This window comes from Pomacea canaliculata, linkage group LG5 (genome assembly GCF_003073045.1).
Source record: "Pomacea canaliculata isolate SZHN2017 linkage group LG5, ASM307304v1, whole genome shotgun sequence".
Lineage (NCBI taxonomy): Eukaryota > Metazoa > Mollusca > Gastropoda > Architaenioglossa > Ampullariidae > Pomacea > Pomacea canaliculata.
The window spans coordinates 3144522-3170377 of NC_037594.1; the positions used below are offsets into that span (position 1 = coordinate 3144522).

General features: G+C 40.3%; 2 protein-coding genes and 1 long non-coding RNA gene across 11 annotated transcripts in view; 2 read left to right on the plus strand and 1 right to left on the minus strand.

The window, feature by feature from the left end:
• The first annotated feature begins 1039 nt into the window (after positions 1–1039).
• Positions 1040–4208, plus strand: LOC112564895. The gene is made up of 3 exons (XM_025240004.1): positions 1040–1235; positions 1553–1582; positions 2512–4208. Exons 1-3 carry the CDS (start codon positions 1050–1052, stop codon positions 3064–3066), a joined length of 771 nt encoding a protein of 256 aa, XP_025095789.1. The 5' UTR covers positions 1040–1049; the 3' UTR covers positions 3067–4208.
• LOC112564899 overlaps positions 1144–25856 on the minus strand; it is a 31542-nt gene continuing 6829 nt past the window's right edge. Inside the window, exons 4-9 of one of the 8 annotated variants that reach the window (XR_003099285.1) lie at positions 23746–24366; positions 23460–23498; positions 22962–23155; positions 18675–18797; positions 1645–1763; positions 1144–1277 (exon numbers count right to left, since the gene is read on the minus strand). This is a non-coding gene — a long non-coding RNA (uncharacterized LOC112564899). Of the gene's footprint in view, positions 1278–1644; positions 1778–13901; positions 14417–18674; positions 23156–23459; positions 23499–23745; positions 24367–25856 lie in introns of those variants that run through there. The other 7 variants (XR_003099281.1, XR_003099282.1, XR_003099279.1 and 4 more) reach the window with 7 other exon arrangements.
• On the plus strand, positions 7021–17913 carry LOC112564897. 2 transcript variants are annotated; one of them, XR_003099277.1, is made up of 4 exons: positions 7021–7368; positions 14193–14398; positions 15820–15849; positions 16212–17909. XR_003099277.1 is itself a non-coding variant. In XM_025240005.1 (4 exons), the coding sequence occupies exons 1-4, from the start codon at positions 10230–10232 to the stop codon at positions 16665–16667; spliced, it is 735 nt and encodes a 244-aa protein (XP_025095790.1). In that variant the 5' UTR covers positions 9568–10229; the 3' UTR covers positions 16668–17913. The 2 variants fall into 2 exon arrangements, 1 of the variants encoding a protein (XP_025095790.1); XM_025240005.1 differs by lacking the exon at positions 7021–7368 and adding an exon at positions 9568–10272 and having other exon boundaries at positions 16212–17913.

Genomic DNA, 25856 nt, shown 5'->3' on the forward strand with positions numbered 1-25856 from the left:
GCACGTCGCTTTAAGTTTCCGTGTTTCCTATCTCGTTGCTGTTGTCGCCGCAAGATGAGGACCACCTCAAGTCAAAGAGATAAAGCATCTGAAACTTCAACGATCCTTGTTTAGTACTTGGGTATTTTTTATCTGCCTTTTCTTTCACTGAGCTGGTCGTCGCTCTTGTGAGAGATGCTCAGCAAAGCAGAGTTTTTAAAAAGCCTGTAAGAAAAGACCCTGATTCCCCCTAAATGCAGTTGGAGATGGGATTTGAAATGTGTTGGAATATAGAAATTAAAGGACGTGGACACTTGTGAATTTCTTCCCATGCTTATTTTTGTAATCGCACGTGTGTTTGTGTGTGTGTGCATATAAACATACATTCACATATTTCTATACTTTTCCATTATATGTGTGCGCGCGTTCTCTCTCTGTGTATATATGTTTGTGTGTGTATGTTTGTTTGTTTGTGTGTGTGTGAATGTACGCATGCGCGTGTTTGTGATGCCCTCTTTTTGCAAAAAAAGGATCCTATTGAAGATGCAGGTGAGAACTCCTCCCTCTTGGGAACCGGAAAAAGACCTTTAGGAATCAGATCATTTTTTAAAACAAAATGTCCAGGGAAAACAGGTGTATGAAAAGTCCATTAAATTATTCCGGTCAGACAAAATATAAAAAGAGAAGAAGCACAGAGCAGTAGAATGTGAGATCTGGAACTGACTGTGTCTGATTAACACACATACACACTCACTCACAGTCTCTCATCCATCCTTCAACATGCTTGGAGTGGTCACTACAGGTAAAGTTCTTCATTGTTTTTCAATAGTTTTATTTGCAATAGAAACCTGAGAGGATAACAGACATCCATGAAATGTTATTGTCTTTGATTCACTTGTACTGACATTTCTTCTTGAATAAACGGAATATTAGTAGAAAGTGAAATAAAGGTCTTAGCATTGTCTATCATTGTTTACTGATCCAAAATTGACAAATCTGTTGAATCTGATGTGGAATCTTTTGTTTTGATATTTTATATCATTTTTGATTGCTTTTTTTTTTTATCTAGCATGTATTTACAACTGCATAGTTACCGACAATGTAAATATTTCGAAACCTTGGGTGTTTCAGTGTTGATGCTGCTGCTTGGTTGCCATGGTGAACCTTTGATGCGCGCCGACTTTGTGCTGGAGATAGGTGTGAAGCAGCAGGCCTGTGGAGTCAGGAGCTCTTCAGCGTCTCTAGGTGCTCTCGCGGTAAGTAAATACACTGTCTTGGCAGGTAGAAACTTCTTTATCCTTTGGAGAGGTAAAAAGACGAAAAATATGTACAATAATATAAATAATGGGCGTGTCCTTTTGATTAAAGTTATTATCCTTTCAGAAATTAAGTTTTCCTTTATTCGGATCATTGATACTCGTGTTCCTGTTTATTTGACATCCTTCAGTATTACACATTTTGAACAATAAGAACGTCTTTGATAAGCGATAAGTAGCTTATTGTAACATTAAAGTTTTCTAATTATATTATTTTTAGATTGTCTATATCAAGATGTTTTCAATGTCTGTTTCAGGGTTTTAACTGCAATGATCGTTACTATGATGTGAGTACAAGCTTGTCATTGAAATAGTTTTGCTTTAAAACACATTTTTCTATTATTCATACCTAAAACATTGATTGTAATGTTCATAGATGCTGTTTTGGGGTATGTCAGTTATTCCAGGTTGGCAATCTTGCAATCCAGCGAGAACTTGTAACCGTGTGCAGTTGTCGTTTTTGTTCATCTGCTAAACAGCTTCTGAAATGAATGTTCCGTATTAAGATAAGTCCTTTAGAATGTTTATGGTGTGAATAAACAACTTTTAAAAAGACTTGTTAATTTCATATTATAAACGTGTTCTGACATTTGTAAAAGTTAAAAAAGTTAAATTACAAGCAGACATTTCTCTCAAAGCAGAGCAAGTATTGTTTTCCTCCGTAGTATTTCCTCTTAAAGCAGACGAACAACCTTGTCAACTGTCTTATTTGATCTGACCTTTCACCTTACATTTCTTTCTCTCATTCTTTATTATTATTTTGTAGGGAAAACCGCTGTCAATGAGCCATTTTCACGTTTTCTATTACTTTCACATTCTTCTATTTGAGTTCTGATTTCTTAAAAATTATTATTGTCGCAATATGTGGTAATACTATGCTTTATTTTCAACTTCTTAAATGTTTGTATACAATGTAACGTAAAAGCAATAAATATTTATTTTGACTCTTTGTGTTGCCCTATTTTTCAGCTTTCTTTTAATTTCCCATCTTTTCCAGTTATTACTTTTATAATTTTTAGCCCGTTGTTTTTTTGTTTTTTGTTTTTACTGTTATCACTGTTTGCTATTTCTTTTCTTTCCTTGCAGTTTCTTAAACTCTTTCATTTGTTTGGTCCATTACAGACCCCTTCCCCTTCCCTTCTCTCGCATCTTTAAGTGAAATTGCTGTTGTTTCGGACTCTTTTCACATGTCCTGTTTTCTCCAACCATCTTGCAGGTGGCAGGCACTCTGCGAGACGTCCTACGGTTCCAGTCGTCGGCATGCCAGGAGGAGGGGCTGTTCCATCAGCAGCGCCGCACCAACTGCACTGCCCAGTCCTTGCGCCATCTGAAGCTCTTCCTTCACTACACCAGCGACCTGCGCTACGTGCTCCCCACCTACGTCGACAGCATCTACGGCGCAGGCATCGTGCTGCTGCAGCAGCGGCTGACGGACCTGCTGCAAGGCTTCTGCCGCTTCTGCCACCGCGTGGCGCAGGAGGAAGGTCAGGAGGGCAGCGCGTGCAGACTGCCGGTCCTTCACGTCTACGCACTGGGCGACAACCGCGGCTACCAACGGCGGTCCTGGGAGGAGGTCAACAATGCGGGGGACACTCCAGGCTGCATCTGTTCCTCTCAACAGGCTTTCGGCCCCTTGCAGATGACCCCACTGCTAGGACCACACCTGGGGTCGCAAACGTACACTGAAGACGCTTTCTCCGAAGTGCTGGGCTCTCTCACCTGCAGCCTGACCCAGTTTTTGGAGCAGGTGCGACTTGGGGAGGACTGCTGAGAACCTGGCTTTCCCGGTGATGACCATGACCTGATGTTGACCTCTGGAAGATGCTGCTAAGCAGTGTCAAGGACGAGCTGTTTCAGTTTAATAATGGTGTCAGGCAGCAGACGGATACTCGATGTTCCTGCCTGGCAGCAGCCGTGATGAAGTTTTTTTACACTTCACCACCTCGTGTGGAACTGTTAATCATAATTTTTCTCCCCCGTCTACAACTGTGAACCTTACAATCAGACTTTGCTGAGCGAGACTGCCGTACACAAGAACGAACAGGACTGTCTGAGTCCCAACATGATGAGGTACAGTAGTCTGTTATTGTGTGTTGTGAAGATGTTATTGTTTTAACAAAGGTGTCTAGTGCCGCTGAGTTCCAGCGAAACCAGGCAGATCTTCTATGTCCAGAGAAAAATGTTTCTGACCAAGTAGAAACTCATGTCTACTTAGCAGTCATTGTAAGGGAAAGATGGTGTGTACACGGAGAAATCTTTGGAAAATAAAATCAGACAAGTTGTAACGGATTGCAGCAGTTTTGTAAGGTTTTTGTGCAATCGTCTAGGTGCCAAAATGCTCAAGTGACAATCATATCTCCTACAGGAGCTGATCTCACGTTGTATTAATATTATTTCCATTTTTTGGTCTTAGCTTTGATATACTCTAACTTCCCAAACACATGTGGGAAAGCTATTGTCTCAAGACATGGTAGCTACAGAGACTTTTAGTGAAGCAAGCTATCAAAGTTTGCAATTTTAGAACAGGCAATTTCTTGTCTCGGGTTGACAACTATGTTGGGCAGCCTGCAATGTTGTATATGCTGAGAAATATCAAGTTTAAAGCTAATGTCACAACAACCAACTAGTCAGAAAGCTAAATAGCTAAAGTAGCCAACCAGACCCGACTTCTGTATCATGTTGTGTACGTATATCGCATCATATTCTGGGTCTATTAGTTTATGAATCTGTCAGAGTTCGAGCTGCCGATGATCTTGTTGATGATGATAATGAAAAAAACTAATGATTATAATGAAGATAATTATGACGATGACAAAGGAAGAACGTAATAAAAGAAAAGGGGTTTCCTATTTTGAGTCACTGTACTATGTGGCCTTGTTTGTGCATTTCTTATTTACCAGAAACGTTTTTTTCAATAAGTCAGTTTGTAGGGAAAAGTATTTATCCTAAGCTTGATGAGTTGATGTCTAGATACACGGATGCATGTGTACAAACACAAACACAAACGAACTCACACACGCGCGCGTACGCATGCACAAGCATACCGCTTACAAAAATGTTCACAATTATCTTTCAAAACTTGACAACAAGCTTTACAGCTTATTATAATAACCAAATATGTTGTACTTGCATTTTCACTAACATTTTAGTTAATGTTGGCATTGTAATTTTATAAGCCCGCTCGTAAGTGTGTGTTGGAAACCCATGCATCTGTCTCTCTGTCTTCTAGGAGCGGGGAAGTTAGGACAAAACCATATTTCTGACATGTAGCGCCGAGAAGGTTCTAAATGTTACTCTCCCTTGTACAGCACCGGAAACAGAAGCACACGAAAATTGAACTCTTTCTTGCATGCCCGTAAAAAGTTAAACTCCTCAGTCTTCGAACCACAGATCCTGGTCCTTCTGCAGGACAGTCAACCCTCTGTGCATTGTTGACAGGAGCCAGCCATTGCACCCCCAGACCACCCACACGACTAAGAGAAGCAGAAGGTCAAAATTAAAAGCAAAAGTAAGATGCTAGTTCCACAGTCAAGCATTAGAAACAAGGACAATGAGCTGTGAGTGGTTCACTCTTTCTAGGCAAAGTAACTAGAAGACAGCCTCAGCTTCTCTTTCCGCTGCTTTCGACGTGTTCAACATAGTGTCGACTTCTGATAAATCCAGTACCCACTTACAATAAGTCTAGTACTCACTTCTGAAAAACACCCAGGGGGAAGGGGCAAATGAGCTTTTCAATCACAGGCTGAGAAAACATCCAATCATTAACCTTTACCTCCTAATTTAAACTCGCTTTCCGAACAATTGAACAAACAGACACAAAAACATTTTTGGGTTTCTTCAGATGTTTCGTGGAAAAACCTTTACACACGTAAAATCGTAAGTATCATCTCTTTCAAAGCTTACAGCCAAACTTGGGTGGGGAAACGCCCTCTCGCTTTGTGGAAAATAATTCTGAAAGATTTAAGAAAATTGACCATGGCCTCGTTTTGGTAAAAAGATTGTTTAAGCAATCACTGTGCAGTTTTCTTGCCCTTCGTCTCGCTACATGACTGCTGATCACTTCCTTGCAATTTTCTCGGAAAAAAGACTGCCACTGCTGTTATTGTTTTTAAGAAATTGCTCCATGTCGAAACTTGTCCCCGTGTTGAAAGGGACGCCAGCCAGCGCCTGCTGGAATTATCTCCCTTTTAAGTGTTTATTGTGTTTGACATGTTGCTCTCCACGAACAGCTCCCTCACAATGCCACTCATCTCTAACATCACATTCAATCAACTTTTTATTTAGTATTTTGTGTGAATGGAAGTCTTGGACAAAGGCTTGAGTGAAGGTGAAAAAAGTTTTGTTTTGCTCCGCATGACTGACCCTGTCACTGGACCACTTGCTGTGCGAGTCCTTTGAAGTCGTTTGATGGTTTTTTTCAAAGGCTTCCGCGAGGAGTTCGATGTCATACAGTAGCTGATCACAACTTCCTTTTTGAAGATGAGGAAATGGGGATGCTGCTGTACTACTTATTCATTGATTGTATTCTTATTTCTTTAAGTAACTGAATATTTTTTGTCCTTCCGATGGTGAGCATAACGATGACGATGATATAGTAGTAGTAGCAGAAGAAGAAAAGTATGACGATGACAGGTGAATAATCCCAGTAACTCTCTTTACCCACAGATAACATTAAAGGGTTTATTTAGTTTGTTTTTCCACCAATAGGAAATGACAGGCCATGATGAAAGTTCGAAAGAGTATGCGAGAGTGTTTATTTTAGTCGACCTTGGAATCAAATGCAAGTATTTCCTATATACCATATACTGTATATATACTGTATAAACTATGTCAGAACTTGATCCTGACTCCCCTACACTTCACGTGGGCCGAGGAAAGTGCAGAGTGCACTTGCTAACGACCCAGCTGAGGGCAAGAGCAGCCTGTGACACTGGGGCGAGCAGTGGGTCACGTGACAAGATTGTTGCGAGGTGACTTCAAGTGTTTTTGAGAAACGGAGAGCAAAGGTGACTCCTACTCTGTACGTCTCGTATACTAGTGTGTTTGTTTCGACTGCATTGCTTGAAGGGAGTTTACATTTTTTTAAAAATATTTTTTGTCTCCTCCTCAGTTTGTACAAATTACTAAGAATTAATAATTACAGATTACTTAGACTTTTTCTAACAGTTCATGCAATTCCAGCGGTAATATAATTTGAACTCTGTAAAGGGTGATGATTACAGGACAGTTTTAAACATCTGACAGTGGAATTAACTGCTGGATCATGATTATAACATCTTTAGCTTTAAAACTGGGGTTGCCAAGTCCTGAAGCCATCTTTGAGCCTAGAGCAAAGCAAAAGTTATATATATTTTATTAATAAGTTATCTTATTGCTTTAATTTAGAGTGTGATTTAGTGCAATTTATCATTAAAATCTTGTCATGAACTACTTGTGATTCTGTAAATTAAATCTGCATTATATAAATGTTTTTATGAAAATTGTATAAATAAATTTATCGCGTTCTAGGTAAAGTTCTAGGTAAATGTATAGAAAGAGCAAAGAATAATAAATCATAGCGGTTATGGTAGTGGTTAGCCGTAAGTGGCTCATTGTATCTAGAAGGATAATCTCTGAAGACCCCAAACTTTCTTCAAGCCGTAGGGACGAGCGAATATCGAACCTGCGACCGAATCTGTTCCAAAGTTGAGCGCTTGGTCTAAGCTACAGGGTGTGAAAAGTAAAATGATATGATTTCATGAGCCCGTTGTATCTGTTGTTTGCCCATTTACCACAACTAGTCCCCTGTTGCGGCAAGTGACAATCAGTGAATGTAACCGAAGTACATCCTGGTCTGAGGATGTGCGCGAACATTCTACAGGTCATGACCTGACCAAGATCCAGGACGTTTACACTGACTTAGATACTACTTCCCTGAATATATTGCATTGCTCCGTCCCGAACTAGTTTGATGAAGGCTTCTAACACCTGTCAACTGCGTACCCGAGGCAGGACACTACACGATACCCGGACAAGGAGCTTCACTTGCTGCCCGTCGTCTGCCTTCTCCGATAACAAACTGGAAAACACAACCGTGAGTTGACATGTACCTGCATAGCATTTTCTTCTTTTCTCAGTAAAGCTAATTAATATGACCACGAAGTTATACCCAAGTGAAGAGAATTGCATTCTGCATTTGATAAGGGTACTGCATTTTATGGAAAGTAATCCTGTCGCTGCCTTCTCAAGAATGTCGAAAAGCATAGAGTTGAATATGCATGTCAACCGTACTTGCTGCATTTTCCGATAATGTTTGGGGTTTTATGGCGATCAAATCCCGAGATGATCTTTACTAGAAAGTCCTCATAGCATGGCGCTGAGCGGGGTGGGTATCCGACACCCGTATGTCTCCGGAATTCGCTGCATTTCCCGATAACGGCAATGTGACGACACACCTACCCTCGTCACTGCTTTTCCACACAACTGCATTCAAAACAAACACAAAGGCAGGTGGATGTAACCGTAAGTTGACTTTCCCGATAATAAATCACAATATTACTTTCATATCTACCTGAGTACAGATACGTGTACCTCCTTATAGATTTCGGGAATTCCCGATTAAGAAGACAGCAGATTATAGTAATCTATTTTTAGCACCTCGTGGCGAAGTTACTGCCCTCGTCCTGCGCGTATGTCTACATGTGGGCGGGATATTTTGAGAAAATGTAAAATTTAACTCAGATCAGTTCGGATGTGCGATGAAGTATATGGCTGTGTATTCTACTGTCTTTTCCCCTAGTTTGTTTACAAGCTGACAAGTGTTCAATAGTTTCTTTAGTTTGCATTTAAAGCCATCTTACGAATCTGTCTTTCCTCAATTCTATCTACATCATGTTTCCACAATTGTATTAACTGAACTTTAAAAAGCTGTTGGTCCAAAATGTGGCATCATCTGCAGAGGCTTTAGAATATAGGACAGGCGCAAAAGCAGAATTAGGTACTGGTGGAGTATACCATTGCGATAGATCGGATAGAACTTATCCAACTTCAGCAGGAAGATGGAAAGGCAGTTAACTCGCAACACTGAAAAAAAAAGTTAAAAGGTCAATGTATATTTAAGGTATGCAACGCTTTACAGTGTTGGTAACCGTTGTAAGAATTGTTATTACAGCCTGGAATGTGTTTTGATTCAGGGCAGTTGGGAAAGCACATTGAAAGATATCATTTTCCCAAAATTTCTCAATACCTTCCGATTGTTCTTGAGCCATCTTTCGCCATACGTTTTTGGTGCGTATTACACTCCTAGACAGAAAGGTATCTTTACATGATGATAGATACATCATTACAGTTGAACTTTTAAGAGCAACACAAATTCAAGCAATTAGTCTTATCTTCATGGAGCTTCGTTGGATCAGTCACCCACGACGTTCGTCAAAAAAGCTCATGTCCTCACTTGTACTATGGCATCTGGACTACTGCACCTCACTCTGTGTCTACCTGCCTGCTGGACAAGCTTCAAAAGAACTCAAAATGTATAACGTTTGATTTTTCTATAAGCACAAAACTTACCATTCCACACCACTCTTCCATTGACTGGAGTAGCTGCCAGTCTGCATTCACATCGACTACAAAGGGGGTACACTGAGCTAGAGGAGTCTGTGAGGTCTGGCTAAACATTATTCTAGTCAACTAGATATCAACTCCCTACAGCCAAGTCCATCCCTGCGATCTACTCATCCAGACTGTATGTTTGAGCTCTTTATATATGAGATACATTCTGGGCACGGCAGTTTTTTTCTTGAAAATATTTCAGATTAGCCAAGTGTCTGGGATGTGTTGCCCCTATAGCTTCGTACAGTGCCCCCCTTTAAAGTTTTCAATGCCTCAAGTCTTCTCTTTCTTGAAAATCTTCTGAAGGTTTCAGTGTCCTCTTTTCCTCCCCACTGTTTACTGTTTCTCTCTTCTGTGAGATGTATGTCGAATTATCATCATTATCCTTGTCATTCACAACGAACAGGTCACAACCTTGGCTTCAAGAGTATCAACAGATACGATTAATGAGCATGTGGTCAGGGATAGTGCATGGATGGGCTGTAGGCTTGACAGAACGTGCTCATGTACTCTGGCAATGGTGGGCTTTGACCTCTGTTTTTGTATTTTCACAAAAGATAAAGGTCTAATCACCCAGAGGAGACAGTGCATTGTAGTGAGCTCAGTCTAGTCATTTGAAATAAACAAAAATATAATCGAAGAGACCTTTCGAATGCACTGACATAGACACACATACAACAGTTGTAGACAAGAAAGACTCTCCGTTTTTCGTCGCAAACACATCATCGGACGTTTGACTCTGTTTGACATAGATGTGTGTAAGTAAAGGTCACCGGAAGCTAGTGGTTGCTGGGGCAAACCTCGGAACAATGAAACAAGTCCGGATTTGTTTAAGTTTTGTGAGACTTATAAAGCACACCGATCCAATGGAAACAGAACAAAGCAATGGGGAGTGATCGAAAATTATATTCAAGAGCCGCGTGAATCCACTTGAAGAAGCAGCCTGACTGAGCGGCAAGGGGAGAGCACTCCAAGCAAAGGCTCTCTGGCCAGCGGAGTAGCGTTTAGTGTGGAGAATGTGGTCGCAGTGCATCAGAAGCTGAACGAAGGTATATAAGGTATATCATGAAGAGAGACAGGATCAAGATACTGATGGAGCTATTGTCTAGAAAAGTCAGTCAAGTTTGTAGGTGACTCGGCGGTGATAGTCAGTGAAGGGAGGCAAGCAGACGGCGGGTAGGCGGAAGTGAGCAGTCGTCATGCGCCCTCAGTACCAACTGGGCAGCAATGCGGTAAATGGTGTGGAATGTGAGAACAGAGAAGCCATCAAACTAACAAAAAAGGAATTGCAGTAATCCAAGCGTGAGAAAATACGGGACAAAGCTACTCAAATATCAAAGGATAATGGAGAGGCGTCGGCGATTTTTAAAAAGTTGTCACCAAAGAGGTAAACTTAACCTATTTATTCCCCAAGACGACTTTGGGGCACTTCGGAAGTTTGACACTTTGGCATTTTGTGGGTTAAAACGACCTTAAGGTTAACCCATCGTATTTAAATAGCTCCGAGCTCTGTTGTGGGATCGCACGACCTGTCTCATGAGGTACTTACTATCCTTCTTCCTTTTTCCCTTGTTTCAGATTAAAAACTAAAGCTTCTTCTGGAGCAAAGTTTGCTACTTGAGATGGTTCTTAAATAAATTTTTTTAATTTATCTTCTTTAAAGCCTTCTATAGTTTAAACCTAAAACATTTTATACTTAAATATATGATTTTTAAAAAACAGATTGGGTTGAGCTTTGTTCATAAGATTATTTTCCGGTATCCGAGTGACTAATTTTTTTTTTCTGTCCCCGGATGCAAAATATACAGCAAGAGGATTTGACACAAAGTTAGGAAGGTGCATAAGTACATTTAAATCGTCATGACTACCTCTAACGGGTATTCTTAGACGATAAATTAATGAGAAGTTACTTTGGTTTTGTGACATCCCGAGTTAAACTTCATTGTATACATCGTAATGGTTGCAATCATGTTTCTGTAGAATGGACTTTTATCACTTATATTTTGGGAAATAATATATTGTACTGTGAGTAATGTATTTATCTGGGAAAACCAAACTTCAAAAAAAACATTTTGATGGACCTGTGAACATTTGCTAGCAATGGTTTGAAACAGCTTATAGCTAATTGCGGGGAAACTCATCTTTCTCGCAGTAATCCATTGTCCTCGTGTTTTTCTCCAAAGACACGACAGTTTTTTTTTTTTTTTTTTTTTTTTTTTTTTTTTTTTAATCCAGCAGGAAAAATCGTGGCCCAAGTTCTCGGACATTTTATAAAATTTTACTATAGCGTGGAAGCATGTACTGATTCTCTTTCGATGAGAGAACATGAAAGCTTTTGGCTCAAAGATTTTACACAACTAGGGCTGGTGTATAATTGTGCTAATTACTTGCTGAGCAGTCAGATTAATTGGACTTATTTCAGGAGTTTAGGGGACTACAGCAATCAGACAGACTTCAAAATAGCATCTGGTCTCGATGGCAGAGGAGGATTACCGTTATGTCGCAAAACAGCGGATGCGAGTGGGAGACAAAGCCGTACTAAGGACAGAAAACAAGTCAACAACATGAAAAGTGACTTCGCCTACAAAATGAAACCAATTCTACCCAACATCTGTATTTAGGGTAATGCCGAGAGTGACCTAACATATACCTAAAACTTCCACGCATTCGAGGAAGAAAAAGAAGCTGATGCTTGCTCACACATTGTTTACAAAACTTGATACATTAAAAAAACAAACAACAGCAAAATAAAAGCAACAACAACAACAACAACAAAAAATGACTCGCTTGCACATCACACGAGAGCACACACACACGCCCAGATTAAATTCACTCAGCCGGCTTGTAGCTCTCTTCCTCCTCATCATCATTAAGTCAGTGGAGAGACTGACGATGACCTTAATGTTCGACATTCGCGGAGATATGTATGTATGTATATTTGGTACAAGGAAAAGTCGCCTGCACTTGGGATTCAAAACATTGCATCATTGAAACGTGTACAGGCTTCGTGCATGCAAACCAACGGCCAGCTGTCTGGATTTCTTAGAGGAAAGGTGAAGATGAAATGAGTGGAGGACAACAATCCGTGAAGAAATCAGCTGGAAAAGCCATCTCGTCATCTTTCTTAACTGACTTGTGGGGTACAACATGTTTTCCCCTCATGATCGGGAAAAATTTAGTGCAGGATATTAAGATAGTATATCCCACATATCTGGGGGAAAATACATCCTTTCCATTCTACACGCCTACAAACACCAACAGTCATAGGTAGAGGCTAACACAGACTTCAGGCTCGTGCATACCCGTATTAACCTTATCAAAACGTGACAGAAATCACGAATATTTATATAATTATCCATGATGCCCCGATTTTGACCTCTTCCTTTTTGAACATCTTTAGCACTGTGGTAAAGTCTTCGAAAGTCGTGCTTAGGGACCAAAGATAATAACACACTTTTAAAATTTATGATAACTCGCCCACCGAGTCGCGTGATTGTTTTGATAACGACTGGGAAGACGTCTCGTCAATAATTTTGCTGATGGTGTGCGTCCATACCAGGAAAGCGACCTGAGGGGGCAGTGCTCGTGATAATTCGAGAATAGCACGTGGACTAAATTTGCTGTCGGAAGGCGGTGTAAATGTATCCTGGAAAAAAAAACAAATCTACCTACACAGCGCACGCGGCGCAATCGCGTGAGTGGGAGCACAAATCAACAAACTTGTAAACTTCCACGTACGTTAGGCGATGATCACGTGACTCACCGTTCCTCAAAATATATTCATCGGTATTTGTATGTTTAGCCTTAAACTCTTTCTTCACTTCCGCGATAAGTATTTCCGGGTGCCTCTTAATCGGCTGGGGTGGTGATGAGCTGCAGAGGCAGCGAGGGGGCAATACGTCACTGACCTCTGACCTAGGCGTCACGCAGTTCGCTGTGACTAGATATGGTTTGAGACTCAATGCATTAATCCGAGCAGAGTCCTGGCTAGCAATAGAACACTTATATCACTCATCTCCCACCCTGTACATTTTACAGATATACACACAACTGCACACCTACCGATACGCACATTGTAACCATAGCATAAGCAGGGTTGCGATTCAAGTAACAGATGTGTCAGAAGGAGGTAATAATAAATAAATACGAAACTTGAGTCAAAAGAGACAAAACAAATGTGATCTCTATATGAGGCCCAGTTGCGGGCAAGGTCCGTGTACATTGTAACTTTTTCGGAAGTAATCTTTCCGCCTCACAACCCGAACCAAATCCCCTCGCGCCCGAAATAGATCCTACAACGCCTGTGGTTTGTGTTGTCAGGGTTTTCTTAAGCTATTTTTTTCCCCGTTAGATATATTGACATATGAAGTGTTCCAATGAAATGATTTTAATACCCGGCTAATGAAACTCGTCATTTGCTAAGATAAAAAAGGTGAGTTCTCCCGTATAAAAGGCCAACATCATCACAATCCAAAGCATACTCACCTCGAGTGTCTCACGAGTCTATCACTTCCAGTGTATGCGATCGATACCCAGTACGGGAGCGTTTCAATTTTTTTCAAACACGATGGAGTGTTCAGGTATATTTATCAGTTCATTAGGACCTGCCTACGAATAACAATTTTAATTTATTACGATTTTTTTTTTTGTTATGAAAGGAACGCAGAATGGTATAATCTGTAAATCCACATTAGACTAAATTATCTTTTATTAGAATCAGGACTCAATGCAATGTCAGGTATATAGTTACAAGTTTATAGTTTCCAGCTTTATTTCGGTAAGTTTACCTTTCAAAGGTTCCAGATTATGACAGATGCAGACATTGTCAAACACATCTCTAATAACTTTCTCTGCCTCCTTGGGTCTGAGTCTCTTTAGTGATTAACAGTTTAGTTTTCTTTTGACCTCAGCTTCCATGAACTTAGAGACTCATCTCTTGTGGGATTAATTATGAGATATAGCCACGCTCACATTTAAAGTAAAAGTAACTAGTATGAATATTTACCTCCCCGACTTTTGTTGTTGTGGATGGACAGTCAATATTTCATGTCTTTCTATGCGAAATAGGTTGAGTGGTTTCGCACAACTTTTTTTGTTGAGAGATTGTTAATTCTTTTCGTATATTAGGGAAAACTTTCCAAATCAGTTTTGGATGCTCAGAATTGACGAAGAGGTTTCTTAGAATCTTAGTAGTTAGTTTTTTCAGAGTAGGTTTGAACTCGAAAGATGTTAGAGAGAAGGTTGTGCTGGTTCAGTAATGTTGCCTGGTGTTGACTGCTTGGTTCATGGCTCTGTCATTGTTTTCAGTCCGCCGTGGAGCTGTCATCTTTGGTCTCCTTCTCCTGATCGCGGTTACAGAGACGAGTGGAAGGCCCGCAAATCAAAATCGAAACAAACCAAGAAGCGGGCAGGTAAACAGGACGAGACAAGACAGGAACCACCAGCATTCAAACTGCAAACCGTTGCTTACAGCAGCTTTAAAGCACGCCCAGGCACTGAACAGTTCCATACAGGTCAGTTGTTTACTCCACCTGCAAATCCAGATGTAGTTATGTTTTGCTTTAAGTCTTCCTTTGTGCCTTCTGATGATCAATAGATAGAACAACAGACAAACAGATGGATATAAATAAAAAACACGAATCATACATGCAAAGTGTTAGCGTGGAATCCTTTGAATTCCTTTGACTAAATTCACTTAGATGATTTCAAAAGAAGCTCATCAGAACAGAAGGTTGATATTTTTGGTAATTCATATGTCAATAAAGTATTAAAAAAATAAATAAGGGGTGTCAAAAACAAATCAAAATAACTGTTTATGTAAGTGATTTTGCGTCGTCTGTGAACACTGTTCGCAGAATAAAAGGGAAGCAATCCAAGAACAAGAATAGCATCTTTACTTTTTTTTTTTGTATGAGGGCAATGCACGTTTTCTTTCTATCACCAACCCTTCAAACTGTCAAGCAGTCAGTTAGGTCATCTGTGTATCAAACTGACTCTGTAAGCCTAGTCCCCGATGTTTTCATCCACTTCCCAAGTTCCTTAATCCTAGCTACTCTGATATCAGGGGCAGTAACACATCATTTCCAATGGACGCATGACGATGGGCAGTGATGTGCCCGCTGGCTAACCCTGATTAGAGAGAGAAGGGAAGTAATCACTGACTTTAACTGTACAGCTTCAGCGGTTAGGAGATGCTGATGTTCACTAAAGTCGTGCGATTATCACAGGTCTCTAGGTTTCGTGCAGTTGTTCACATGTAGAACGCGCCCCAAGATGTCAGACATTTTCATGGTTATAACAAGATGGAACAAAGAGATAATCCCTGACAAACCATGCACTTAGGGGCATATTATAGCATGGAAAATAACATTTTAAACGTTGAGACATAAACACGAAAAACTTAGCTACGTCGACGAATACCGGCGAGACAAAACATTTGAGCTCTTGTCCATCAGCTGTTTAGGGACCGGTAACCCCGAGGTAAAACGGACAAAGTAGATGAGCCAGTTGAGTTTGGACGCTTTGCAAAAATTTTGAATGTGACAAATACAAATAAACAAAACAAAATATTGTAAACACACACACACACATACCGAGATGCGGGTTTTGGTAAAGGGAGTTAACAAAGCTGTGTTTCCTATGAGTTTTCAGTTTCATGTCAGCTTTTAACTTGCCGGGAATCTTAGTTAATTAATCTCGCTGTTTGAAGTGGACCTTAGAATGAGTATTGTATCTAAAGGGCTTTAAGTCCGGCTGATGCTGGAGAAAGGCACTATTCCAATGCTATTTTTTTAAAAATTATTATTGTTGTTGTTGTTGTTGTTGTTGTTGTGGTTGTTATTTACTAACAATTTCCTTCTCCGAGTTAGTCAAACCTTAGCCACTCAGCAAATCAGTTCCTTGTTCACGATCTTTCAATTTTCTTTCTTTTCAGAATCGAATCAACTATACCGCAAGCAAACTGGTAAGTACTCAGTGCACAATCATCACAGCAATCTTGCCACGTGTAGGACTAAGCTGTTGGTAGAGTCTGATGACGAAGAGACTTTTCACAATTCATGCTTGAGGGCGCGCCTTCCACATATTATGACATTGACAATTACATAATAATCGCAAAGTGGATGATACTTAGCGACTAGTGAGCCGCGATTTTGGAGCAGAAGTCTGCTGACCCGAGGCAGGGTGGAAAAGAGGGGTGGGCTCAGTCTTTGATGTGTCATGTCGGGGAGACTTAAATCCACTGATAGTTCCCACGATTACCTTCGTTAATAATTCTGAAATATATCTCACAACTTCCTCTCTGATAAAATATTTTCTTATTTTCAGGAAACAGAATTTAAAAAACAGATTCCAAAGAATCGGTACTCCAATGAGACAGAATGTAGTGTCCCAGACAGCAAGCGCTTAATATTTTTCCGTAATTGTTTCACTCACTTGAATAACTCTGACAAATGCCCTCCCAAGATGCATCGCGCGCTATCACATGTCATCAACTCTCTGAAAGACCTCAACAAGGGCCTTCGTATCCCCAAGACAAACCAGAAAAATGAACCCAGCTGCAACTTTGAAGTCACGAATGCTGATTTAGCTGGTGAGTACGCTCAGTTCTATTCCGAAAAACTTTTGGACAATTTGAAAAAGCTGCGGTGTCAAGAAGAGAAGCAGAACGGAAGGAATAAAAGAAAAGAAAAGAACAAAGGAGGAAAGGAAAGTACAGAAGGAAGAAAAAGAAAACGGAGAAGAAAGAATAAATCCCCCACAAGCAGTGTTAGCCCAGTGTAAAATTGTTGTCACTTCAACGGAAAATGAGAAAAAAGCTCGAAAGCTAAAAGATGTGCAGACATGGTCGTTTTCTACAAACATTGGGGTTTACTGCAATCAATGTTAATCTTTCTCAAAGGTCTTTATTTAAAGCGCCATCTGCTGGTTGACTGCACGACTGTGTCACGTGGTGTAGTGCAGACCCTAGGGACCCTGACGTCGTCAAGCCTGGTGTGGACATTGGCTGTAGGGACCCAGCCGCTCGTATTGCTGACTTCCAGTGTGGAAGTGGTACAGTGATCTCATTAATACAAACAAATTATCTGGACAACATTGAGAGTGAAAGAACAGTGCCAAGGCTGTATAAATGGAGAAAAGACTGAAAGTTTTTCGTTGATTTTACTGCTTGAAATTTTGTTTTATAGGGAAGACTAATTTTTTCCCTGATTTACATAATTTTTAAAATGTGCAATAAGTAGAAGACAGGGCTTAATAATGACTACATTACTCCATTATCATTAACAGAAGTATATATATGTGTGTGTGTGAGAGAGACATATTTTCAAAGCTGCTCTAGTCCAAAGATTTAATCCGGTTCTTTTATGTAGAACTGGCAAACTTTGTGTCAAATGTTTCACAGCACTTCTCTAACTTCCACATATGTTACATGTGAACTGTGTTTTTTTCTCCTTTTGTATCCCATTTCTTATATTCACTTACTCAGTCCCTCCGTTGTGTCATTCACCCAGACCTCTGTGACACTGCGCGAGTGTTCTTCACCTCTCTCATGATTGCTTTTGTAAATAATCTTTCGGATTGCAAATATTCATCTTGATTTCCAGCACAACTGAAATGTAACATTTACATTGATTGTTGGTCATTGTGTACATTGAGAAAAATACATTTACGTTTATGTGGCTTGAAGACAAGGAGAGGGCTTCTCCTTGCTCGTTGCATCATTACTACACGCTCACCATGTCATTATGTATGTGCTATGCACAAATTCTTACAGTGTATGTCATTAAGACAATAAAGACTATAAACAACGCTATCTGAACTTGACTGAACAGGTGTTTGGTGTCGACAGGGCAGAGAGGATAAGAACGAACGAGCAAAACCGATAATTACTGACATTTGTGTGTGTGTGTGTGTTTTAATGTCACCTATATGTATGGGTATAATTATAGACAGATACAGGCACATCTGTATGTGTCTATGTAGGTATACATATGTATAGGTATACTTTTATATACGTGTTATACAGACACGTGTGTACACGGGTGTGTTTGTGTTTGTGTGCGTGTGCGTGTAGTTATATGTTTGTGTGTGCGTTTATGCGCATGAGACAATAAAAACTAATAAAGAGGTTTTTTTACAGATAAATAATGAAAGACAGAGAGAGAGATTGGTGGTGAGACATTATAATTTATTAACCCACATGCAAAAAGCGAGCTAACTCAGCGTAAACGTTCGTGAGTAGCCTCGAATAAAACAGATTTGCTCTCTCAAACTTTCATTTCTGTGTTTTGTATGTTGTCACTAGAAGTATACATCGGATAGCCGAGGGTAGAGCGCCGACGGTCGAACCGAGAGGCGAGCCAGTTCGATACCCGTGTAGCGCAGCTCACTTCCTCACTTCCTCCCACGTAGAGCTTTGAGAGGGTTAGAGGTCAGTCAGAGGGAGAGAGGACCACCCTCACTGAAAGCTAACCCTGGGAATAGCTAGTCCCTCACTTCCTCACGACACGAAAATGTCAGGGGACGACCTTACTTCTTATCTTGTACTCGCGATGTGTCCTACTGACTTGTATATGCGAGATTTAATTTATTTTCTGTTTAATTAAACTTTAAATCTTACTTTTCACATTTCGAGCAAACAGTAATCAAAGTTTTCCAATCTTTTTGAATCGAATCTTGTCATGTCTGTCATTCACAGTGAAAGGCGTTATGTACAGCTGAACTTTGTATGTTCTGAAAATACAAGTTGGTGGATTACAAGCACAGATTGACAAAGTTATTGATACTTACCGATGGTGAGACCTCTTATACATGTTGTAGAAAAGAAGCCCTCCATTATAGTCTGTGCATCGGACTGCGTGTTTGTGGTGACGTACAGCGGACTCTACAGCAAAGGTAACGTGCAGGGCTCCGCTGTAGAGGTGACGGACATCGGCAGTGATAGCGGTGACGCACATCATGCAAAACAAAAACATTTGAAGCCTTGGTGTGAAACAATGAAATAAAATTAGAAATGAAAAAAAAAATTAGAGAAAGATACATGCGTTTGTTCTTAGATAAAACAGAATAAAAGTGATCATCTTCTAGTTCTTTGTGTGCGCGCGTGTGTGTGCGTGGATCAGCTTTTCATTTTGTCTAATGTAGTTATCAAGACCCTATAAGGTGTGTCCAAAGTTTGTGATCCCTATCAGTGTGAACATGATTCACGAGGATCAGCTACAATCGACAATAATTCTGAACCACAAAGAAAGGCAGGGGGCGGACATGTCGTATACGAGGTTGCAGGCGTTACGGAAATCTTTGTCTTGCTGTCGATGCCTGCAGCTGGTTGAGCAAAGTCACGTGTCCAGAGAGACGAGAGATGTATTTCAGGTCAATGCAGACACCAAACAACAGCAACAACAACAGTGAGGTCTCCATCACCACTCTAACTATGGGCGCATTTAGTGGACGGCACTAAGTTACATGAGAAAAAAGAAGGAAGACAGAGAGCTGGGAAGACAAGAAAGATTGATTGATTAATTAATTTATTTATTGTAGGTTCATTTGATACAGAAGAGGAGAGAACTAACTGATACGAATTAGTACATACCTGTGCAGCATCATCTCAATAATAATAATAATAATAATCATATAAAATAAAGAAGAAGAGAGAAAAGGAAAAGGAGGAGGAATGTCGGATAAACTATGCTACACTATTAGAAGTAGAAAGGCCACAAAGTTAGTTTTGACAGTAACCACGAGGGAGGGGCAGCCATGTTTGCTGGGAACAATTATCTTGGATGCCTTCATCTCCGGGCTTGGGCAAATTAAGATCTGGAACACATTACCACTCAAGACCAAACCAGATGGATCATCGACTTTTGAATTAAGAACGAATTAGGACTGAGTCAGCTTCAGGCCATTTCTAACCCGGCATAACATTTCATTCTGTGTTTGGCTTCTTCCCTCGGAAATCACAAACTTATCCCGAATAGAAATAACTGTCAGTGTAAGGGTGAGGTTGAGGGTCAGGTCAGAGTCAGATTTACCACAAACATCGCGCAGCTCATCACACAGGTGTTGCTGTCAGTGTGCACCAGGGTGTGGCCACGACGTGTTGTGACCCTCGTTAGCAGTGAAACAGTTTCTCGTAATGCCGGTTGTTACCTGCGGGTGTCGTCACCACGAGCTCGACCCCAGATTTCCAGGGAAAGTGTTTGTAGTCCCTGCCCTGCCCCTCGCTCGCAACATCGGGGGCCGAGGTCCTGCTTGACTGTCGCTGCTTCCGGGTCCTCGACGGCCTGAGTGGCGGCTGTCTTACAGTTATTGTTGTCATTCACGTCCACCTTACTCAGTGGTTTCAAGTTCAACTCACAAAAACTTCATGTTTTTTTCGGGAACGATTTCCTAAAGTTGCTGAGGCGTTTATCGTGGAAGAAGACTGTTAGAGGGCAGAGGGTCGTGGGTGGTGGTGGAGCAGAGAAAACCCATTACCGTTTCTTGCACACAACATAGTCTAGGTTTTATTTTAATATCAGAGATGTTACACCTGAGTTGTTACTGAAGAACTCATTAGAAATATTTTAAACCATTTATTTCGCCTGCATTCTTTTAAAAATTTCAAGATCAGATAGACATCACTGCCTGGGAAAAGGAAATTAAAATTTCGTATGTTTGCATCCTTTCTCTCTTTCGTTTCTGAATACAAACAATAAAAAACGGGGGGGGGGGAAGGTTGGATTGGGTTATGGGGTAGTCTTTCTGGACGCAGATTATAATATATTTTATTTCATATTAACATTACAATCACTTAATTCTCTGGAATTTTACTTTCTAATTTTTGCAGCTGATCTCTAAAATTGCACAAATAAAATCTTGAAGTGTCTTGTAAAACCACGGACTGTCCTGGCAGGCCAAAGACACGGAATTTCGGAACAAATCACTCCAGAGTTTTCCAGACGAAGTAAACACAGAGTAGGGGACTTTAGTAGACCCAACACGGACAGAGTGTCTACACATTCCACTTGTGTATTAGCGCCTACAAACTTCCCTATCCCCTGCCCCTTGTCCCCTATCCCCTACCTGTCTAAGCCACCACAAGGATTCCATTTCCCAAACTCGACTCCAAGCTCGCGCCAAGAAAGGGGAAGACATTTCCGACAGTCAGGAAAGTTCCCGATTACGGTCAACATGTTAGTCAAAAAACATAACACGTGACCAGTGAGTTGCTCAAGACAAGAGGTGAGGAATGAGAGGAGGGAGAAAGTAAACTAGAGTGGGCAGTGAAAAGTAATGAGGAAAGGATAGACGGATGGAGGAAGGAAAAGTTACTCAGCAAAACTGTCCCCCTCTGCGAGGAACGGTGTCTAAAGCAGTTTCCCTGCTAACATCAGGAAGGTCGGGAGAGGGAGAGAAGATGGACATCGTCCTCACACAAAAGAATTATTAAAAAAACTGACACAAGATAAGCGAGAGCACTATAACCTCATTTCACAACAACACGAAGGTCACGTGATCACTTCTAGCTTTTTTTTCCTTCCCAGGTGGTCATCCACTTTTGCTTCCACATTTTATGGTTGCTGATGGGCTTACCTGTCAATATATTTTACACACGAACTGCTTACGATGGCAAAGTTGTTTAAATCTTGTTATAATTAGTTTACGCGCTGATGACAACATAATTCTTTGATTTTATTTGAAATAAAAGGTCATAGCTTATACTTTATTTTACACCTTAGGAGTATTAAGTCTGAATGGTTAAAAATTAATGAAACTAATTTTGAAGTAATGTCATCTGCAAAAAGACACACAGGTATACATTTATAACAACATTCTATGGTGATGTACAAAAACTTTTGAAGGCCTACATTTACCCCCAACATTTTTTTTTAAACATTAGCGCGTCCACACACACACACCTGCTCATTCATTCTGATCCTTTCTTGTGATGACATGCACTCCGCGCACACTGGAGTGGCCCGCTCTGACCCTCTTTCTAATAATCAAAACGTAACAGTGAGAAAGCAAATCGTAATTTTTTTGTCCAGCTCGCTCATCACAACTAATTACAAAATCCCCAAAAAGACAAACCAACGAACTGGGGGCTTCTCTAAACTGAGGAGAAGGTGGCGGAAATCCGGCAGTGCCTTTGAAGTCATGGCGGTGGGTAGGTAGATGAGCTTGTGACGACGACGCACCCAGACCCAGGAAAGTCGCACCTTGTCCCAGCCTTTTACTTCCTGTAACCACTCACTCGCTTCTTTATCATAAACGAATCTAATCTTAGCTTTTAACACCCTTGCCATCAGAAAGGTTTTCTTTCGAAACTTTCCATTTTCTGATTTTTAAAAACCCTTCATAATTCCTTTCTGTCCAGTTATCGAAACTGGCCACGCGACGGGTATAAATAAAAGGTAGAGAGGACAGGTAAGCAGAGCGAATTCGGTTCAAGACCAGCTTCACCTGTCTTCGAACGCTTGGCCTAAACTCTGCAAGGAATTCAGAAGTCTTCACACTAAAACATGAATATCTCAGGTAAGCTTTATCCAGTTCTCTGTGACCAGTGATAGTTATTTCAGATTCTCACCTTAATACTAGCGTTTGGGCTGAGAGCAAAGTTATTATTGTTTACATTTACTGCGAAAGAATTTAGCATCGATATAATGTATATCTGAAGTCTGAGAATTTATTCTTGGTGATAAAGGGTAATGCGTCGGCAAACCAACATCGGTGATATTAGTTCAGATTTGAGGCTTTACAACACTACAATTAATTATTAATAAACGAAATTAATTGTTTCTGGAACTTGGTCTCCCAAGCAGCTAGTCAAAGGAATAATAAATTGTGATATTATGAGCAAACAACTTTTGCGACATCAGTAAGCTTTGATCAATGTTTAAAGACTAGGACTGGAAGTGAAAAAAATGGTTAACTGAAGTTTATAACAATATCTGTTAACATCTTCTCTCGTTCCTAACATGCTTTGTAATTGTCGCTCAATATTTTACTTAATTTTTTTTAAAAGCAATTTTTTCAGTTTTCTTTAAGCTGTTTGTAAATACCAGAGTATAACAGAAAGATCAATCAATTTCTTACCATCTCCACTCCATATCTTTCCAGCAGCCACGTTGGTTCCCCTGCTTCTCGTCTTGTTCTGTTGCTGCCCCGCCCACACCCGCCATCTTGGCGCGGAAGAGGAGGATGACGGGATCGAGAGGCTGCTGGTCCGGCTGCGGCGTTTCACCAGCACACCCAGCTTCTGGACACTTCCATCCGCGGGAAGCAAGCCGCTAGTGGACAAACTGACCAACTTTACCTTGCTCTTTTACACGCCAATTAAGGTTTGTTTTCTCTCACTTCATCTTTTCCTTTCAATTACATTTTTTTGTAGATTGTATCCTTGATAATTACTTGAATTGTTTTCTTTGTTTCTTTCTTTGCCCTCGTAAATAAAGATTGTTGTCATTGCTATTGTCATTCACACACTTTCAAAATGTCGTACAGGTCTTTTATTTAATCTTTGGGGTTTATCGAAGGGTTATGTTAATTTAGGAAATAAGATAACATCACAGTTTTAACCAGGGTGTTTATTACCTCTGTTGTTTGTTTTCCTCCAGGATCTCTATAACATACCTGTGGAGTACGACATGAGAGTAAGTGAACACAAAATTATACTTACAATGATTACTACTCATTCATCGTTAATTCAAACAAATTCTTATCCATATGATCACATTTCTGTCGGTTTACCTGTTCAGACGCTAATGTTCTTCATTTATGTACAAAGCAATTCGTGTCCATTATTAAGCTTCATACATTTATAAACACTTTTACGGACTTTCATACAGTCTGAACCAGAAATCTACAATAAATTGTTTACCGTTAACTTTACTGTAACTGGTCGCAGCTGGATTTGAGTCTCATTGTCCCCGTTCTCATTGTCATCCTCATTGTCACTGACATCAACATCTTTTTTTTTTCTTCTCCTTGCCAGATCAAGCTTTGCCAAAAGGATCTTTTCGACGAGCCATCTTGTGTCGCTGGGTTTGAGTGTCTGTCCGACCTCGGGAAACGGTTGGTGAATTACCGTTACTACCTGCGCAACCTGCGTAACAGCGGCAAGGGCAACAAGCTGAGCAAGCCCCTACTGAACAGCACTGTGAACGCCCTGCAGGACGTGTACGTCAACCTGCAGCACGAGTGTCAGTCAGGCGTGACCAGCGGCGCTCTGACGTCATCGGACTGCACGTGGCCCGACCCTGCGGTCAGCTGTCTGCCCAGCGGGATGGGGCTGGCCTACGACAACAACGACGTGGCTGACGAAACGGCCGTGACCCTGTCACGCGGGCTGCTGGAGGTCACCAAGCGCGTGCAGTACCTGTGACGGAGAGTGACCGAGGTCTGACGTTGACGCCGGTGTCACGTGACATTTCTGAGACATTGGGATTTGGACAGCTCCTTTATTCTCATAGTGTCTTTTCGATTTCTTCTTTTGATATTCCTGAAAAAGAAGGTTAATATGAAATACTAAAACAAACATCTTAGTATTATTTCACAGGTTAAAGTTTTCCGAATTACTATCAATTACTGTTAATTTTGTTTGAAGTTGTAGAGGATGTAATCTCCTCACATAGACAACTTTTTTTCCCAATTTCATCAAAAAATTTATTTTAAAAGTAATGCCACTGTTAACAAATTGACAAATGAGTAGCTTCCAACCAATGCAACAGATTTTTTTCAGACGAACTGTACGTAGCTCATTGAAAACTGTATTTATTTTCTTTTAAAGAGATTTTTGAGTTCTTTCACATGCCTTTAATTGCTCAAATTGTATACGATGTTAACCACGCAACCCATATTTATATTTATATATCAGAAAAGCTATTTAAAGACGGATGATTTACAATGTATGTACATTTCGGTCTGGGACAGTATTCTCAGAGATGCCCAAACGTGTCCACTACGGCTGTTGTTTTGAAGCTGTTTGTGTGTTTTCATAAGTTCTAAAGTTTCCAACTTCTATTTGTCACAAACTGTGCAGTGTAAGCTGACAAGCTCTCAGTGTATGTGCTATGCACAATCTGCAGTCAAACTGTGTAAATAACATTTCATAATTTATAATTTATTTGCACTAAAGACATTAAAGTTTTCACAAGCAACAAAATTTGTTAATATATTTATTTTTATGTGTGTGCATGTTAGTATGTGGTCTGATGAATCATTCAAGTATGTCGTGTGTTTATATATATACACACACGAAGTCATAGATGAAGTCACTGTGGTATTCAAAACATGCGATAGAGAGAGAAAGAGGGACGGGGAAGGAAAATGTCCCGAGAATCTTGTTTTGAGCTCTTACTATGATGCGGAGTGTTTAATGAATGGGAGTGGCAAGAGAGGATATGATTAAAAACGATCTTGAAAAAATTTGTGATAGAATGAAAATTTATAAACATACGAAAACACAAATGCAGAAAAGAAGGCATAATAATAACAATAAACAGCATAAGAACAATAATGATAATTAGGAAGAATGAGAATGAATTGAAGCAGGCCTATATACAGCATGGCCTCGCGTGACCTATGGTGACCTAGTTTTGATGACCCAGGATGCCGCCGTTTGAACTTTGACTCTCTAAATAAAGCTTTTCATTGATGTTGATGTCATGTGAAAGGATATGACAGAAAAATCTGTTTGCCTATAGCGGGATGTCGGTGGAAATTTTGAATTACATTACATATATGGTAGTGTGAGTGAGTCCAGTGAAACTTTCGACATAAATTTTGCAAAACTTTTTATTTAGTACTTATTGGTTGTTTCCGACAAGGGAGAAATCCCTGCTGCATTCAAGGAAGGGAGAAAGTGAGACAAAATGCATATTAAATGGAAATGGTTCTAAGAGTAATCTTAGGCATGCTAGTTGGTTCGGCGAACATGATTTTATAAACCAGACTCATGCAAAGAATAATTTAAGTAGAACCTAAAATATA

Bases quoted from the DNA above. Each gene is read 5' to 3' on its own strand.
- LOC112564895 (XM_025240004.1), top strand. From the start codon at position 1,050: ATGTATTTACAACTGCATAGTTACCGACAATGTAAATATTTCGAAACC. The intron at 1,236-1,552 runs GTAAGTAAATAC...TGTCTGTTTCAG, and splicing joins CGTCTCTAGGTGCTCTCGCG to GGTTTTAACTGCAATGATCG. The intron at 1,583-2,511 runs GTGAGTACAAGC...ACCATCTTGCAG, and splicing joins GCAATGATCGTTACTATGAT to GTGGCAGGCACTCTGCGAGA.
- LOC112564897 (XM_025240005.1), top strand. From the start codon at position 10,230: ATGGAGAGGCGTCGGCGATTTTTAAAAAGTTGTCACCAAAGAG. The intron at 10,273-14,192 runs GTAAACTTAACC...CATTGTTTTCAG, and splicing joins AAAAAGTTGTCACCAAAGAG to TCCGCCGTGGAGCTGTCATC. The intron at 15,850-16,211 runs GTAAGTACTCAG...TCTTATTTTCAG, and splicing joins ACTATACCGCAAGCAAACTG to GAAACAGAATTTAAAAAACA.